The sequence below is a fragment of the Salmo salar genome, chromosome 14 (assembly GCF_965601325.2).
Source record: "Salmo salar chromosome 14, fSalSal1, whole genome shotgun sequence".
NCBI classification, from domain to species: Eukaryota; Metazoa; Chordata; class Actinopteri; order Salmoniformes; family Salmonidae; genus Salmo; species Salmo salar.
In genome coordinates this window covers 99,397,454-99,415,281 of record NC_138304.1, presented here as the reverse complement: position 1 = coordinate 99,415,281, position 17,828 = coordinate 99,397,454, and the positions used below count along the sequence as shown (strand labels likewise).

Below are 17,828 nucleotides of genomic sequence, written 5' to 3'. Positions count from 1 at the left end.
GCAGCCTCCCTCCCTCCTCTATATGACTGTCTCTCTGTGGGGGGGGCAGCCTCCCTCCCTCCTCTATATGACTGTCTCTCTGTGGGGGGGGGCAGCCTCCCTCCCTCCTCTATATGACTGTCTCTCTGTGGGGGGGGGGGGCAGCCTCCCTCTATATGACTGTCTCTCTGTGGGGGGGGGGGGGGGCAGCCTCCCTCCCTCCTCTATATGACTGTCTCTCTGTGGGGGGGGGGGGCAGCCTCCCTCCCTCCTCTATATGACTGTCTCTCTGTGGGGGGGGGCAGCCTCCCTCCCTCCTCTATATGACTGTCTCTCTGTGGGGGGGGCAGCCTCCCTCCCTCCTCTATATGACTGTCTCTCTGTGGGGGGGGCAGCCTCCCTCCCTCCTCTATATGACTGTCTCTCTGTGGGGGGGGCAGCCTCCCTCCCTCTATATGACTGTCTCTCTGTGGGGGGGGCAGCCTCCCTCCCTCCTCTATATGACTGTCTCTCTGTGGGGGGGGGGCAGCCTCCCTCCCTCCTCTATATGACTGTCTCTCTGTGGGGGGGCAGCCTCCCTCCCTCCTCTATATGACTGTCTCTCTGTGGGGGGGGGCAGCCTCCCTCCCTCCTCTATATGACTGTCTCTCTGTGGGGGGGGCAGCCTCCCTCCCTCCTCTATATGACTGTCTCTCTGTGGGGGGGGGCAGCCTCCCTCCCTCCTCTATATGACTGTCTCTCTGTGGGGGGGGCAGCCTCCCTCCCTCCTCTATATGACTGTCTCTCTGTGGGGGGGGGGAAGCCTCCCTCCCTCCTCTATATGACTGTCTCTCTGTGGGGGGGGGGGGGCAGCCTCCCTCCCTCCTCTATATGACTGTCTCTCTGTGGGGGGGGCAGCCTCCCTCCCTCCTCTATATGACTGTCTCTCTGTGGGGGGGGCAGCCTCCCTCCCTCCTCTATATGACTGTCTCTCTGTGGGGGGGGCAGCCTCCCTCCCTCCTCTATATGACTGTCTCTCTGTGGGGGGGGGCAGCCTCCCTCCCTCCTCTATATGACTGTCTCTCTGTGGGGGGGGGCAGCCTCCCTCCCTCCTCTATATGACTGTCTCTCTGTGGGGGGGGGGGGGGGGGGGGGGGCAGCCTCCCTCCCTCCTCTATATGACTGTCTCTCTGTGGGGGGGGGGCAGCCTCCCTCCCTCCTCTATATGACTGTCTCTCTGTGGGGGGGGGGGGCAGCCTCCCTCCCTCCTCTATATGACTGTCTCTCTGTGGGGGGGAGCAGCCTCCCTCCCTCCTCTATATGACTGTCTCTCTGTGGGGGGGGCAGCCTCCCTCCCTCCTCTATATGACTGTCTCTCTGTGGGGGGGGGGGGGGCAGCTTCCCTCCCTCCTCTATATGACTGTCTCTCTGTGGGGGGGGCAGCCTCCCTCCCTCCTCTATATGACTGTCTCTCTGTGGGGGGGGGCAGCCTCCCTCCCTCCTCTATATGACTGTCTCTCTGTGGGGGGGGGGCAGCCTCCCTCCCTCCTCTATATGACTGTCTCTCTGTGGGGGGGGCAGCCTCCCTCCCTCCTCTATATGACTGTCTCTCTGTGGGGGGGGGCAGCCTCCCTCCCTCCTCTATATGACTGTCTCTCTGTGGGGGGGGGGCAGCCTCCCTCCCTCCTCTATATGACTGTCTCTCTGTGGGGGGGGCAGCCTCCCTCCCTCCTCTATATGACTGTCTCTCTGTGGGGGGGGGCAGCCTCCCTCCCTCCTCTATATGACTGTCTCTCTGTGGGGGGGGGCAGCCTCCCTCCCTCCTCTATATGACTGTCTCTCTGTGGGGGGGGGGCAGCCTCCCTCCCTCCTCTATATGACTGTCTCTCTGTGGGGGGGGGCAGCTTCCCTCCCTCCTCTATATGACTGTCTCTCTGTGGGGGGGGGGCAGCTTCCCTCCCTCCTCTATATGACTGTCTCTCTGTGGGGGGGGCAGCCTCCCTCCCTCCTCTATATGACTGTCTCTCTGTGGGGGGGGGCAGCTTCCCTCCCTCCTCTATATGACTGTCTCTCTGTGGGGGGGGGGGGGGCAGCCTCCCTCCCTCCTCTATATGACTGTCTCTCTGTGGGGGGGGGCAGCCTCCCTCCCTCCTCTATATGACTGTCTCTCTGTGGGGGGGGGCAGCCTCCCTCCTCTCGTACAACAATATAAACATTTAAGAACAAACAAAGTCCCCCTCAGTAATAGTGTTTTCAATATGAAACAGTGGTCACACCCCGTCAGATTCTAACATTAACAAGGCCGCAGGTCAGGATCTCTGTCCGTCTGCCTTAGACACGGCAATCTGAACGATAGGAGAGAGGGCGGGATGGAGGGCGGGATGGATGGAGTGATGGAAGGAGGGGTGGAGGCTGCTCAGTGTTGAGTGATGTCATCGCACTCTCATCCTCTATCGCTACTTCAAAACCAGGTGAAGCCCCTCCCCCATTTGGTGGAGCCCCTCCCCCGTTTCATCTACAGAGAAACAGACCGAGAGAGATGGAGAGACAGAAAGAGATGGAGCGAGAGAGAAAGAGATGGAGCGAGAGAGAGAGGGAGCGAGAGAGAGAGGGGGCGAGATGGAGCGAGAGAGAGAGAGGGAGATAGATGGAGCGAGAGAGAGAGGGAGAGAGATGGAGCGAGAGAGATGGAGCAAGAGAGAGAGAGGGAGATGGAGCGAGAGAGAGAGGGAGAGAGATGGAGCGAGAGAGAGAGGGAGAGAGAGGGAGCAAGAGAGAGGGAGCAAGAGAGAGGGAGCAAGAGAGAGGGAGATGGAGCGAGAGAGAGGGAGATGGAGCGAGAGAGAGGGAGATGGAGCGAGAGAGAGGGAGATGGAGCGAGAGAGAGGGAGATGGAGCGAGAGAAAGAGAGATGGAGCGAGAGAAAGAGGGAGCGAGAGAGAGAGGGGGCGAGATGGAGCGAGAGAGATGGAGCGAGAGAGAGAGAGGGAGATGGAGCGAGAGAGAGAGGGAGAGAGATGGAGCGAGAGAGAGAGGGAGAGAGATGGAGCGAGAGAGGGAGCAAGAGAGAGGGAGCAAGAGAGAGGGAGCAAGAGAGAGGGAGCAAGAGAGAGAGAGCAAGAGAGAGGGAGATGGAGCGAGAGAGAGGGAGATGGAGCGGGAGAGAGGGAGGGAGAGAGTTAGCATTGAGGCCAAACTAGAAAAGGAAAGTTCGTCCAGAACAGAAATGTCTGACTATGTCACCATACCTTTGATTGTGCCGATCAGAAAGCAGCTCTCATCAGGTAAGTTGTAAACCATCTGGGAAATAACATTAGATAACATGAACACAATGTTACTGTTAAAATCTAGTTTAAATCTAGAACAATACAACTGAACCAGTAATGTTAAGGTATGCTGATACAGTATCAAATAGCTGTGATGCAGTCTGGTTGGGGGACTGTTTTGAATGGGGCACCCAGTACTTCCTGAATAGGCTGAAGGGGGGAAGGGTTAGGGTGGGACACAGAGGCAGTAGGTAAATATAATGCAAACACCTGATGGACAGAGAACATCCATCACTTCCTGGTCAAAGATAACATCAGGAGATGTGTACCTGGTCACTGAACAGTGTGTGTGTGTGTGTGTGTGTGTGTACCTGGTCACTGAACAGTGTGTGTGTGTGTGTGTGTGTGTACCTGGTCACTGAACAGTGTGTGTGTGTGTGTACCTGGTCACTGAACAGTGTGTGTGTGTGTGTACCTGGTCACTGAACAGTGTGTGTGTGTGTGTACCTGGTCACTGAACAGTGTGTGTGTGTGTGTACCTGGTCACTGAACAGTGTGTGTGTGTGTGTGTACCTGGTCACTGAACAGTGTGTGTGTGTGTGTACCTGGTCACTGAACAGTGTGTGTGTGTGTGTACCTGGTCACTGAACAGTGTGTGTGTGTGTGTACCTGGTCACTGAACAGTGTGTGTGTGTGTGTACCTGGTCACTGAACAGTGTGTGTGTGTGTGTGTACCTGGTCACTGAACAGTGTGTGTGTGTGTGTACCTGGTCACTGAACAGTGTGTGTGTGTGTGTACCTGGTCACTGAACAGTGTGTGTGTGTGTGTACCTGGTCACTGAACAGTGTGTGTGTGTGTGTGTACCTGGTCACTGAACAGTGTGTGTGTGTGTGTACCTGGTCACTGAACAGTGTGTGTGTGTGTGTACCTGGTCACTGAACAGTGTGTGTGTGTGTGTGTACCTGGTCACTGAACAGTGTGTGTGTGTGTGTACCTGGTCACTGAACAGTGTGTGTGTGTGTGTACCTGGTCACTGAACAGTGTGTGTGTGTGTGTGTACCTGGTCACTGAACAGTGTGTGTGTGTGTGTGTACCTGGTCACTGAACAGTGTGTGTGTGTGTGTGTGTACCTGGTCACTGAACAGTGTGTGTGTGTGTGTACCTGGTCACTGAACAGTGTGTGTGTGTGTGTACCTGGTCACTGAACAGTGTGTGTGTGTGTGTGTGTACCTGGTCACTGAACAGTGTGTGTGTGTGTGTGTGTACCTGGTCACTGAACAGTGTGTGTGTGTGTGTACCTGGTCACTGAACAGTGTGTGTGTGTGTGTACCTGGTCACTGAACAGTGTGTGTGTGTGTGTGTGTACCTGGTCACTGAACAGTGTGTGTGTGTGTGTGTGTACCTGGTCACTGAACAGTGTGTGTGTGTGTGTACCTGGTCACTGAACAGTGTGTGTGTGTGTGTGTGTGTGTGTGTGTGTGTGTGTACCTGGTCACTGAACAGTGTGTGTGTGTGTGTGTGTGTGTGTGTGTGTGTGTGTACCTGGTCACTGAACAGTGTGTGTGTGTGTGTGTGTGTGTGTGTGTGTGTGTGTACCTGGTCACTGAACAGTGTGTGTGTGTGTGTGTGTGTGTGTGTGTGTGTGTGTGTACCTGGTCACTGAACAGTGTGTGTGTGTGTGTGTGTGTGTGTGTGTGTGTGTGTACCTGGTCACTGAACAGTGTGTGTGTGTGTGTGTGTGTGTGTGTGTGTGTGTGTACCTGGTCACTGAACAGTGTGTGTGTGTGTGTGTGTGTGTGTGTGTGTGTGTGTACCTGGTCACTGAACAGTGTGTGTGTGTGTGTACCTGGTCACTGAACAGTGTGTGTGTGTGTGTGTGTGTGTGTGTGTGTGTGTGTACCTGGTCACTGAACAGTGTGTGTGTGTGTGTGTGTGTGTGTGTGTGTGTGTGTACCTGGTCACTGAACAGTGTGTGTGTGTGTGTGTGTGTGTGTGTGTGTGTGTGTGTGTACCTGGTCACTGAACAGTGTGTGTGTGTGTGTGTGTGTGTGTGTGTGTGTGTGTACCTGGTCACTGAACAGTGTGTGTGTGTGTGTGTGTGTGTGTGTGTGTGTGTGTACCTGGTCACTGAACAGTGTGTGTGTGTGTGTGTGTGTGTGTGTGTGTGTGTGTACCTGGTCACTGAACAGTGTGTGTGTGTGTGTGTGTGTGTGTGTGTGTGTGTGTACCTGGTCACTGAACAGTGTGTGTGTGTGTGTGTGTGTGTGTGTGTGTGTGTGTACCTGGTCACTGAACAGTGTGTGTGTGTGTGTGTGTGTGTGTGTGTGTGTGTGTGTACCTGGTCACTGAACAGTGTGTGTGTGTGTGTGTGTGTGTGTGTGTGTGTGTGTACCTGGTCACTGAACAGTGTGTGTGTGTGTGTGTGTGTGTGTGTGTGTGTGTGTACCTGGTCACTGAACAGTGTGTGTGTGTGTGTGTGTGTGTGTGTGTGTGTGTGTACCTGGTCACTGAACAGTGTGTGTGTGTGTGTGTGTGTGTGTGTGTGTGTGTGTACCTGGTCACTGAACAGTGTGTGTGTGTGTGTACCTGGTCACTGAACAGTGTGTGTGTGTGTGTGTGTGTGTGTGTGTACCTGGTCACTGAACAGTGTGTGTGTGTGTGTGTGTGTGTGTGTGTGTGTGTGTGTACCTGGTCACTGAACAGTGTGTGTGTGTGTGTGTGTGTGTACCTGGTCACTGAACAGTGTGTGTGTGTGTGTACCTGGTCACTGAACAGTGTGTGTGTGTGTGTGTGTGTGTGTGTGTACCTGGTCACTGAACAGTGTGTGTGTGTGTGTGTGTGTGTGTGTGTGTGTGTGTACCTGGTCACTGAACAGTGTGTGTGTGTGTGTGTGTGTGTACCTGGTCACTGAACAGTGTGTGTGTGTGTGTACCTGGTCACTGAACAGTGTGTGTGTGTGTGTGTGTGTGTGTGTGTACCTGGTCACTGAACAGTGTGTGTTTATTTAATTTTATTTCACCTTTATTTAACCAGGTAGGCAAGTTGAGAACAAGTTCTCATTTACAATTGCGACCTGGCCAAGATAAAGCAAAGCAGTTTGACACATACAACAACACAGAGTTACACATGGAGTAAAACAAACATACAGTCAATAATACAGAAGAAAAATAAGTCTATATACAAAGTGAGCAAATGAGGTGAGATAAGGGAGGTAAAGGCAAAAAAAGGCCATGGTGGCGAAGTAAATACAATATAGCAAGTAAAACACTGGAATGGTAGATTTGTAGTGGAAGAAAGTGCAAGTAGAGATACTGGGGTGCAAAGGAGCAAAATAAAATAAATAAATACAGTATGGGGATGAGGTAATTGCATGGGCTATTTGCAGATGGGCTATGTACAGGTGCAGTGATCTGTGAGCTGCTCTGACAGCTGGTGCTTAAAGCTAGTGAGGGAGATATGAGTCTTCAGCTTCAGTGATTTTTGCAGTTCGTTCCAGTCATTGGCAGCAGATAACTGGAAGGAAAGGCGGCCAAAGGAGGAATTGGCTTTGGGGGTGACCAGTGAGATATACCTGCTGGAGCGCGTGCTACGGGTTGGTGCTGCTATGGTGACCAGTGAGCTGAGATAAGGTGGGGCTTTACCTAGCAAAGACTTATAGATGACCTGGAGCCAGCAGGTTTGGCGACGAGTATGAAGCGAGGGCCAGCCAACGAGAGCGTACAGGTCGCAGTGGTGGGTAGTATATGGGGCTTTGGTGACAAAACGGATGGCACTGTGATAGACTACATCCAGTTTGCTGAGTAGAGTGTTGGAGGCTATTTTGTAAATGACATCACCGAAGTCAAGGATCGGTAGGATGGTCAGTTTTATGAGGGTATGTTTGGCAGCATGAGTGAAGGATGCTTTGTTGTGAAATAGGAAGCCGATTCTAGATACATTTTGGATTGGAGATGTTTGATGTGAGTCTGGAAGGAGAGTTTACAGTCTAACCAGACACCCAGGTATTTGTAGTTGTCCACATATTCTAAGTCAGAACCGTCCAGAGTAGTGATGCTGGACAGGCAGGCAGGTGCAGGCAGCGATCGGTTGAAGAGCATGCATTTAGTTTTACTTGTATTTAAGAGCAGTTGGAGGACACGGAAGGAGAGTTGTATGGCATTGAAGCTCGTCTGGAGGTTAGTTAACACAGTGTCCAAAGAAGGGCCAGAAGTATACAGAATGGTGTCGTCTGCGTAGAGGTGGATCAGAGAATCACCAGCAGCAAGAGCAACATCATTGATGTATACAGAGAAAAGAGTTGGCCCAAGAATTGAACCCTGTGGTACCCCCATAGAGACTGCCAGAGGTCCAGACAGTAGGCCCTCCGATTTGACACACTGAACTCTATCAGAGAAGTAGTTGGTGAACCAGGCGAGGCAATCATTTGAGAAACCAAGGCTGTTGAGTCTGCCGATGAGGATGTGGTGATTGACAGAGTAGAAAGCTTTGGCCAGGTCAATGAATACGGCAGCACAGTATTGTTTCTTATCGATGGCGGTTACGATATCGTTTAGGACCTTGAGCGTGGCTGAAGTGCACCCGTGACCAGCTCTGAAACCAGATTGCACAGCGGAGAAGGTGCGGTGGGATTCGAAGTGGTCGGTAATCTGTTTGTTGACTTGGCTTTCGAAGACTTTAGAAAGGCAGGGTAGGATAGATATAGGTTTGTAGCAGTTTGGGTCTAGAGTGTCTACACCTTTGAAGAGGGGGATGACAGCAGCTGCTTTCCAATCTATGGGGATCTCAGGCAATATGAAAGAGAGGTTGAACAGACCAGTAATAGGGGTTGCAACAATTTCAGCAGATAATTTTAGAAAGAAAGGGTCCAGATTGTCTAGCCCAAATGATTTGTAGGGGTCCAGATTTTGCAGGTCTTTCAGAACATCAGCTATCTGGATTTGGGTGAAGGAGAAATGGGGAGGCTTGGGCGAGTAGCTGTGGGGGGTGCAGTGCAGTTGACCGCGGTAGGGGTAGCCAGGTGGAAAGCACAGCCAGCCGCAGAAAAATGCTTATTGAAATTCTCAATTATCGTGGATTTATTGGTGGTGACAGTGTTTCCTATCCTCAGTGCAGTGGGCAGCTGGGAGGAGGTGCTCTTATTCTCAGTGACCAGGTGTGTACCTGGTCACTGAACAGTGTGTGTGTGTGTGTACCTGGTCACTGAGCAGTATGTGTGTGTGTGTGTGTGTGTGTGTGTGTGTGTATGTGTACCTGGTCACTCAGCAGGATGTGTGTGTGTGTGTGTGTACCTGGTCACTCAGCAGGATGTGTGTGTGTGTGTGTGTGGGGGGGGGGGGACCTGGTCACTCAGCAGGATGTGTGTGTGTGTACCTGGTCACTCAGCAGGATGTGTATTCCTGTGGGTCCTTGTCGGTAGACCTGGTTGATCTGTCCCAGTGGAACACTACACACACACGCTATCTTCCTGATCAACTCAGACACAGTCAGCTCCTCCAGGTATAGAGCATGGTACACTACACACACACACACACACACACACACACACACACACACACACACACACACACACACACACACGAGATTAAAACACACAGAGGTGTATACAGTAGAATGGAAACACAGGCTTTAACATTTCTGTTTATACATGTGCTTTCCCATTTGTTCTGAGTAAGTACAAACAGTATATTTAAAAAGGGTCAATCTGCATTTAAAACCCTGCCACTGTTCTGAGAAAAGGGTCTGGATAAATTCACCTGCACGGACCATCCACGACACCACAATGATAGTTTCAACCGTGTTTTCAGGCTCAACTGTGTTTGCAAACATTGGAGTAAAACAAGCGTAAGTCTTGGGTTTTATAGGGATTTAGAAGTGGTAAAAGTGGATGTGAAAAGTGCAGATTGGCCATTTAAACACAAACTCAAACCAACAAACCGTATAAATGAGGTGCGTCACTGCACTCTCTGCTGTCACCACGTCTCTCCAGCAGGGGGCTCTCTACCTCACACTCCTGGCATACATAGAGGGTCAACCTGGGACACACCGACCTGCAGGAATACAGACACATGTTACAAACACATACACATTTCCATACACACCCCCCACTCTCGCTCTCAAATACCCCCCTCTCTCTCTCACACACTCCCCTCCCTCTCTCTCTCTCTCTCTCTCTCTCACACACTCCCCTCTCTCTCTCACACACTCCCTCTCTCTCTCACACACTCCCCTCCCTCTCTCTCTCACACACTCCCCTCTCTCTCTCACACACTCCCCTCTCTCTCTCACACACTCCCCTCTCTCTCTCACACACTCCCCTCTCTCTCTCACACACTCCCCTCTCTCTCTCACACACTCCCCTCTCTCTCTCACACACTCCCCTCTCTCTCTCACACACTCCCCTCTCTCTCACACACTCCCCTCTCTCTCACACACTCCCCTCTCTCTCTCTCACCCCCCCCTCGCCTCGCTCTCACCCCCCCCTCGCTCTCTCTTTCTCTCACACACCCCCTCTCCCTCTCTCGCTCTCTCTTTCTCTCACACACCCCCCTCTCTCGCTCTCTCAAATACCCCCCCTCTCTCACACACACCCCCCCCCTCTCACATACACTCGCTCTCTCTCTCAAATACCCCTCTCTCTCTATTCAATGGACTTTATTGACATGGGAAACATATGTTTACATTGAAAAAGCAAGTGAAGTAGATGATAAACAAAAGTGAAATAAACAATAAAAATTAACAGTAAACATTACACTGACAGAAGTTCCAAAAGAATAAAGACATTTCAAATATCATACTATGTCTATATACAGTGTTGTAATGATGTGCAAATAGTTAAAGTACAAAAGGGAAAATAAATAAACATAAATATGGGTTGTATTTATAATGGTGTTTGTTCTTCACTGGTTGCCCTTTTCTTGTGGCAACAGGTCACAAATATTGCTGCTGTGATGAGTCACTGTGGTATTTCACCCAGTAGATATGGGAGTTTATCAAAATTGGGTTTGTTTTCGAATTCTTTGTGGGTCTGTGTAATCTGAGGGAAATGTCTGTCTCTAATATGGTCATACATTTAGCCGGAGGTTAGGAAGTGCAGCTCAGTTTCCACCTCATTTTGTGGGCAGTGCGCACATAGCCTGTCTTCTCTTGAGAGCCAGGTCTGCCTACGGTGGCCTTTCTCAATAGCAAGGCTATGATCACTGAGTCTGTACATAGTCAAAGCTTTCCTTAAGTTTGGGTCAGTCACAGTGGTCAGGTATTCTGCCACTATGTACTCTCTGTTTAGGACCAAATAGCATTCTAGTTTGCTCAGTTTTTGTCAAGTAATTATGTTTTTATTTTCTCATGTTTAGATTGGGTCTAACTGTGTTGCTGTGTTCTCGCTCTTCCTCTCCCACACTCACCCCCCCCCCCCCCCCCTCACCCCCACCCCCCTCCCTCCCTCCCTCTCCCTCACCCCCCCTCCCTCCCTCCTACCTGGATCTGAGTGTGTTGAAGAGTCTGATTCCATCAGCAGCTCCACAGATCTGAACCAGGTCGTCCCGGGTCAACTTTAGTAAGTCAAAACCTACCGACACAACAGGCTGTATTTAACAACACAACAGGCTGTATTTAACAACTCAACCTACCAACACAACAGGCTGTATTTAACAACTCAACAGGCTGTATTTAACAACTCAACCTACCAACACAACAGGCTGTATTTAACAACTCAACAGGCTGTATTTAACAACTCAACCTACCAACACAACAGGCTGTATTTAACAACTCAACCTACCAACACAACAGGCTGTATTTAACAACTCAACCTACCAACACAACAGGCTGTATTTAACAACTCAACCTACCGACACAACAGGCTGTAGTTAACAACTCAACCTACCAACTCAACAGGCTGTATTTAACAACACAACAGGCTGTATTTAACAACACAACAGGCTGTATTTAACAACTCAACCTACCGACACAACAGGCTGTATTTAACAACTCAACAGGCTGTATTTAACAACTCAACCTACCAACACAACAGGCTGTATTTAACAACTCAACCTACCGACACAACAGGCTGTATTTAACAACTCAACCTACCAACTCAACAGGCTGTATTTAACAAAACAACAGACTGTATTTAACAACTCAACAGGCTGTATTTAACAACACAACAGGCTGTATTTAACAACACAACAGGCTGTATTTAACAACACAACAGGCTGTATTTAACAACACAACAGGCTGTATTTAACAACTCAACAGGCTGTATTTAACAACTCAACCTACCAACACAACAGGCTGTATTTAACAACTCAACAGGCTGTATTTAACAACTCAACCTACCAACACAACAGGCTGTATTTAACAACTCAACCTACCAACACAACAGGCTGTATTTAACAACACAACAGGCTGTATTTAACAACTCAACAGGCTGTATTTAACAACTCAACAGGCTGTATTTAACAACACAACCTACCAACACAACAGGCTGTATTTAACAACTCAACAGGCTGTATTTAACAACTCAACAGGCTGTATTTAACAACTCAACCTACCAACTCAACAGGCTGTATTTAACAACTCAACAGGCTGTATTTAACAACTCATCCTACCAACACAACAGGCTGTATTTAACAACTCAACAGGCTGTATTTAACAACTCAACAGGCTGTATTTAACAACTCAACCTACCAACTCAACAGGCTGTATTTAACAACTCAACAGGCTGTATTTAACAACTCATCCTACCAACACAACAGGCTGTATTTAACAACTCAACAGGCTGTATTTAACAACTCAACAGGCTGTATTTAACAACACAACCTACCAACTCAACAGGCTGTAGTTAACAAAACAACAGGCTGTAGTTAACAACACAACAGACTGTATTTAACAACACAACAGGCTGTATTTAACAACTCAACAGGCTGTATTTAACAACTCAACAGGCTGTATTTAACAACTCAACAGGCTGTATTTAACAACTCAACAGGCCGTATTTAACAACTCAACAGGCTGTATTTAACAACACAACAGGCTGTATTTAACAACACAACAGGCTGTATTTAACAACACAACCTACCAACACAACAGGCTGTATTTAACAACTCAACAGGCTGTATTTAACAACTCAACCTACCAACACAACAGGCTGTATTTAACAACTCAACAGGCTGTATTTAACAACTCAACCTACCAACACAACAGGCTGTATTTAACTACTCAACAGGCTGTATTTAACAACTCAACCTACCAACACAACAGGCTGTATTTAACAACAACAGGCTGTATTTAACAACTCAACCTACCAACACAACAGGCTGTATTTAACAACTCAACCTACCAACACAACAGGCTGTATTTAACAACTCAACCTACCAACACAACAGGCTGTATTTAACAACACAACAGGCTGTATTTAACAACACAACAGGCTGTATTTAACAACTCAACCTACCAACACAACAGGCTGTATTTAACAACTCAACAGGCTGTATTTAACAACTCAACCTACCAACACAACAGGCTGTATTTAACAACTCAACAGGCTGTATTTAACAACACAACAGGCTGTATTTAACAACTCAACCTACCAACACAACAGGCTGTATTTAACAACTCAACAGGCTGTATTTAACAACACAACAGGCTGTATTTAACAACTCAACCTACCAACACAACAGGCTGTATTTAACAACTCAACCTACCGACACAACAGGCTGTATTTAACAACTCAACCTACCGACACAACAGGCTGTATTTAACAACTCAACAGGCTGTATTTAACAACTCAACCTACCAACACAACAGGCTGTATTTAACAACTCAACCTACCAACACAACAGGCTGTATTTAACAACACAACAGGCTGTATTTAACAACTCAACAGGCTGTATTTAACAACTCAACAGGCTGTATTTAACAACTCAACCTACCAACTCAACAGGCTGTATTTAACAACTCAACAGGCTGTATTTAACAACTCAACCTACCAACACAACAGGCTGTATTTAACAACTCAACCTACCAACACAACAGGCTGTATTTAACAACACAACAGGCTGTATTTAACAACTCAACAGGCTGTATTTAACAACTCAACAGGCTGTATTTAACAACTCAACCTACCAACTCAACAGGCTGTATTTAACAACTCAACAGGCTGTATTTAACAACTCATCCTACCAACACAACAGGCTGTATTTAACAACTCAACAGGCTGTATTTAACAACTCAACAGGCTGTATTTAACAACTCAACCTACCAACTCAACAGGCTGTATTTAACAACTCAACAGGCTGTATTTAACAACTCATCCTACCAACACAACAGGCTGTATTTAACAACTCAACAGGCTGTATTTAACAACTCAACAGGCTGTATTTAACAACACAACCTACCAACTCAACAGGCTGTAGTTAACAAAACAACAGGCTGTAGTTAACAACACAACAGACTGTATTTAACAACACAACAGGCTGTATTTAACAACTCAACAGGCTGTATTTAACAACTCAACAGGCTGTATTTAACAACTCAACAGGCTGTATTTAACAACACAACAGGCTGTATTTAACAACACAACAGGCTGTATTTAACAACACAACCTACCAACACAACAGGCTGTATTTAACAACTCAACAGGCTGTATTTAACAACTCAACCTACCAACACAACAGGCTGTATTTAACAACTCAACAGGCTGTATTTAACAACTCAACCTACCAACACAACAGGCTGTATTTAACTACTCAACAGGCTGTATTTAACAACTCAACCTACCAACACAACAGGCTGTATTTAACAACTCAACAGGCTGTATTTAACAACTCAACCTACCAACACAACAGGCTGTATTTAACAACTCAACCTACCAACACAACAGGCTGTATTTAACAACTCAACCTACCAACACAACAGGCTGTATTTAACAACACAACAGGCTGTATTTAACAACACAACAGGCTGTATTTAACAACTCAACCTACCAACACAACAGGCTGTATTTAACAACTCAACAGGCTGTATTCCTCAACAGGCGACCTCAACAGGCTGTACCCCGGCTGTAACAACCCGGCTGCAACACCGGCTGTATTAACAACTCAACGGCTGACCAACACAACAGGCTGTATTCCTCAACCACCACCCGGCTGCAACCCCTACCGACACAACAGGCTGTATTTAACAACTCAACCTACCGACACAACAGGCTGTATTTAACAACTCAACAGGCTGTATTTAACAACTCAACCTACCAACACAACAGGCTGTATTTAACAACTCAACCTACCAACTCAACAGGCTGTATTTAACAACTCAACCTACCAACTCAACAGGCTGTATTTAACAAAACAACAGGCTGTATTTAACAACACAACAGGCTGTATTTAACAACACAACCTACCAACACAACAGGCTGTATTTAACAACACAACAGGCTGTATTTAACAACACAACAGGCTGTATTTAACAACACAACAGGCTGTATTTAACAACACAACAGGCTGTATTTAACAACACCACAGGCTGTATTTAACAACTCAACCTACACAACTCAACAGGCTGTATTTAACAACTCAACCTACCGACACAACAGGCTGTATTTAACAACTCAACCTACCAACACAACAGGCTGTATTTAACAACTCAACAGGCTGTATTTAACAACACAACAGGCTGTATTTAACAACTCAACCTACCGACACAACAGGCTGTATTTAACAACTCAACCTACCGACACAACAGGCTGTATTTAACAACTCAACAGGCTGTATTTAACAACTCAACAGGCTGTATTTAACAACTCAACAGGCTGTATTTAACAACTCAACAGGCTGTATTTAACAACTCAACAGGCTGTATTTAACAACTCAACCTACACTAGGGACCAGGGAATGTGGGTACCTGAGAAGTGGGAGAAGAGACGAGCGTAGCTGCTGAAGCGGTTTTTAACAAGCCACTTCTGAGTCTCCTGGATGGAAGCTGTAGGACTGAGCTGCTGCAGAGAGAGAGAGAGAGAGAGAGAGCGAGAGAGAGAGAGAGACAGAGAGAGAGAGAGACAGAGAGACAGAGAGAGACAGAGAGAGAGAGAGACAGAGAGAGAGAGAGACAGAGAGAGAGAGAGACAGAGAGAGAGAGAGAGAGAGAGAGCGAGAGAGACAGACAGAGAGAGAGAGAGAGACAGAGAGAGAGAGAGAGTGAGTTGGGGGGATGATTTTCAACATGAGAAGTTTTGACAGGATTTGAGACATGTCCATGAGAATGTGTGTGTGGTGTATACTGACCTCTGTGACGACTTGGCTGACAGGGTCTGCCTGGTGATTGGGCGACGATGAGCCACTGGAATACAACAGTCACAGTCAGCATTATCTCACTATGTCCACACAGACAGAGTTCCTTTCTCTCTATCCCTGAACGCTCACACACCTGTCGGGTAGGGAGGAGGCCGTGTACGTGGAGAGGGGTGTGGAGGTGAAGGAGGGACCAGCCGTCCGGGGAGAGCCCACGTAGGCATCAGGCCATGGAGAACACTGACCAGAGAGAAGAGAGAGATGTTACAACACACACACACACACACACACACACACACACACACACACACACACACACACACACACCTCTTAAGCATTGCTGTCACCACCTACTAAGCAGGGTTTCCGTTTGGAAAATGTGGTGCCGGACATTTGACCGGCAGCATTTTAATTGAGACATTTACCTGAACCATACGAGTTGGGTGAGTGACCTGATTAGAGCGTCCACTCACTGTTTGTCAGAATGACAGAAATCACATTTTAGATGATGGTAATTCATACGAACTGAAGGTGCAAGTCCAGGATAAGATGTGTGTCCTTCCCACACTTTAAAGATGTTGGAATAACTATCCACATTTACTTTTCCTCAGCCAACAGGACGAGTAACGAACAGCAGAATCACTAGTCTGTTAATCTACTGTACCCCATAGTAGAAACGTTCACCTATTCTATTGGTCAGCTTGTCGAGAAATAAATATTCCAAACTGACTCTGGGACAGTTGTGGGACGATAGATCCCAAATTCATTCAACCAGTAGACCTTGGTTACATACAAAAAAAATGCTAAAAAGCAATGATTCTGATGAGAACGTTTAGCTTAATGCTGATAAACTATGATTTCTTCACATTATAGGCAGTAGGCTACGCGTCAATGTGCATTTGGCTAGCGGATGATGAAAGAACGTTGATGACCAATAAAAGCTGAGAGAATAGTCTACTGGTTTCTATGGCACATGGACGTCTTTATAAAATCATTGTTTCCACGGATACGGTAGGATTTTGCCAAGGCTACTGAAACCTTACAATACGAAGTAAAAGGTTTCGGTTTGAAACAGGCCGGGGCGCAAGGCACACTGACACGGTCGCTAGGTGTACAGTGTTTCCTCAGACATATTGGTGCGGCTGGCTTCCGGGTTTAAGTGGGCATTGTGTCAAGAAGCAGTGCGGTTTGGTTGGGTTGTGTTTTGGAGGACGCATGGCTCTTGACCTTCGTCTCTCCCGAGTCCGTACGGGAGTTGCAGCGATGAGACAAGACTGTAACTACCAATTAGAAACCATGAAATTGGAGAGAAAAAGGGGTAAAAAGAAAAGATAGTGAAACTCCAGTAAAGTCAATTTAACCCTAAAGATGTTAACCCTGCGCTACAATTACCGTTGAGAATCAAAAACAGCTGCCATCCGTATCCGTAGTATCCGTAGGCTCCGTATCTGTAGTATCCGTAGGCTCCGTATCCGTAGGCTCCGTATCCGTAGGTTCCGTATCCGTAGTATCTGTAGGCTCCGTATCCGTAGGCTCCGTATCCGTAGGCTCCGTAACCGTAGGCTCCGTAACCGTAGGCTCCGTATCCGTAGTCTCCGTATCCGTAGTATCTGTAGGCTCCGTATCCGTAGTATCTGTAGGCTCCGTATCCGTAGTATCTGTAGGCTCCGTATCCGTAGTATCTGTAGGCTCCGTATCTGTAGGCTCCGTATCTGTAGGCTCCGTATCCGTAGGCTCCGTATCCGTAGTATCTGTAGGCTCCGTATCCGTAGGCTCCGTATCCGTAGTATCTGTAGGCTCCGTATCCGTAGGCTCCGTATCCGTAGTATCCGTAGGCTCCGTATCCGTAGCCTCCGTATCCGTAGGCTCCGTAGGCTCCGTATCCGTAGTATCCGTAGGCTCCGTATCCGTAGGCTCCGTATCCGTAGTATCCGTAGGCTCCATATCCGTAGTATCCGTAGGCTCCGTATCCGTAGTATCCGTAGGCTCCGTATCCGTAGGCTCCGTATCCGTAGGCTCCGTATCCGTAGGCTCCGTATCCGTAGGCTCCGTATCCGTAGTATCCGTAGGCTCCGTAGTATCCGTAGGCTCCGTAGTATCCGTAGGCTCCGTAGTATCCGTAGGCTCCGAGTCCGTAGGCTCCGTAGGCTCCGAGTCCGTAGGCTCCGTAGGCTCCGAGGCTCCGTAGTATCCGTAGCCGGGCTCCGTATCCGTAGTATCCGTAGGCTCCGTATCCGTAGGCTCCGTATCCGTAGGCTCCGTATCCATAGTATCCGTAGGCTCCGTATCCGTAGGCTCCGTATCCGTAGTATCCGTAGGCTC

General features: G+C 48.2%; 1 protein-coding gene across 3 annotated transcripts in view; it reads right to left on the bottom strand.

The window, feature by feature from the left end:
- Window positions 1–1,101: 1,101 nt before the first annotated feature.
- Window positions 1,102–17,828, bottom strand: part of LOC106595386 (upstream-binding protein 1) — a 29,617-nt gene continuing 12,890 nt past the window's right edge. The window contains exons 10-17 of one of the 3 annotated variants that reach the window (XM_045695009.2): window positions 15,643–15,746; window positions 15,501–15,555; window positions 15,121–15,211; window positions 10,699–10,789; window positions 9,160–9,272; window positions 8,596–8,738; window positions 3,207–3,258; window positions 1,102–2,473 (exon numbers count right to left, since the gene is read on the bottom strand). In XM_045695009.2, the coding sequence (XP_045550965.2) occupies window positions 2,415–2,473; window positions 3,207–3,258; window positions 8,596–8,738; window positions 9,160–9,272; window positions 10,699–10,789; window positions 15,121–15,211; window positions 15,501–15,555; window positions 15,643–15,746 (708 nt within the window). In that variant the 3' untranslated portion in view covers window positions 1,102–2,414. Of the gene's footprint in view, window positions 2,474–3,206; window positions 3,259–8,595; window positions 8,739–9,159; window positions 9,273–10,698; window positions 10,790–15,120; window positions 15,215–15,500; window positions 15,556–15,642; window positions 15,747–17,828 lie in introns of all 3 variants that reach the window. The other 2 variants (XM_045695008.2, XM_045695010.2) reach the window with 2 other exon arrangements.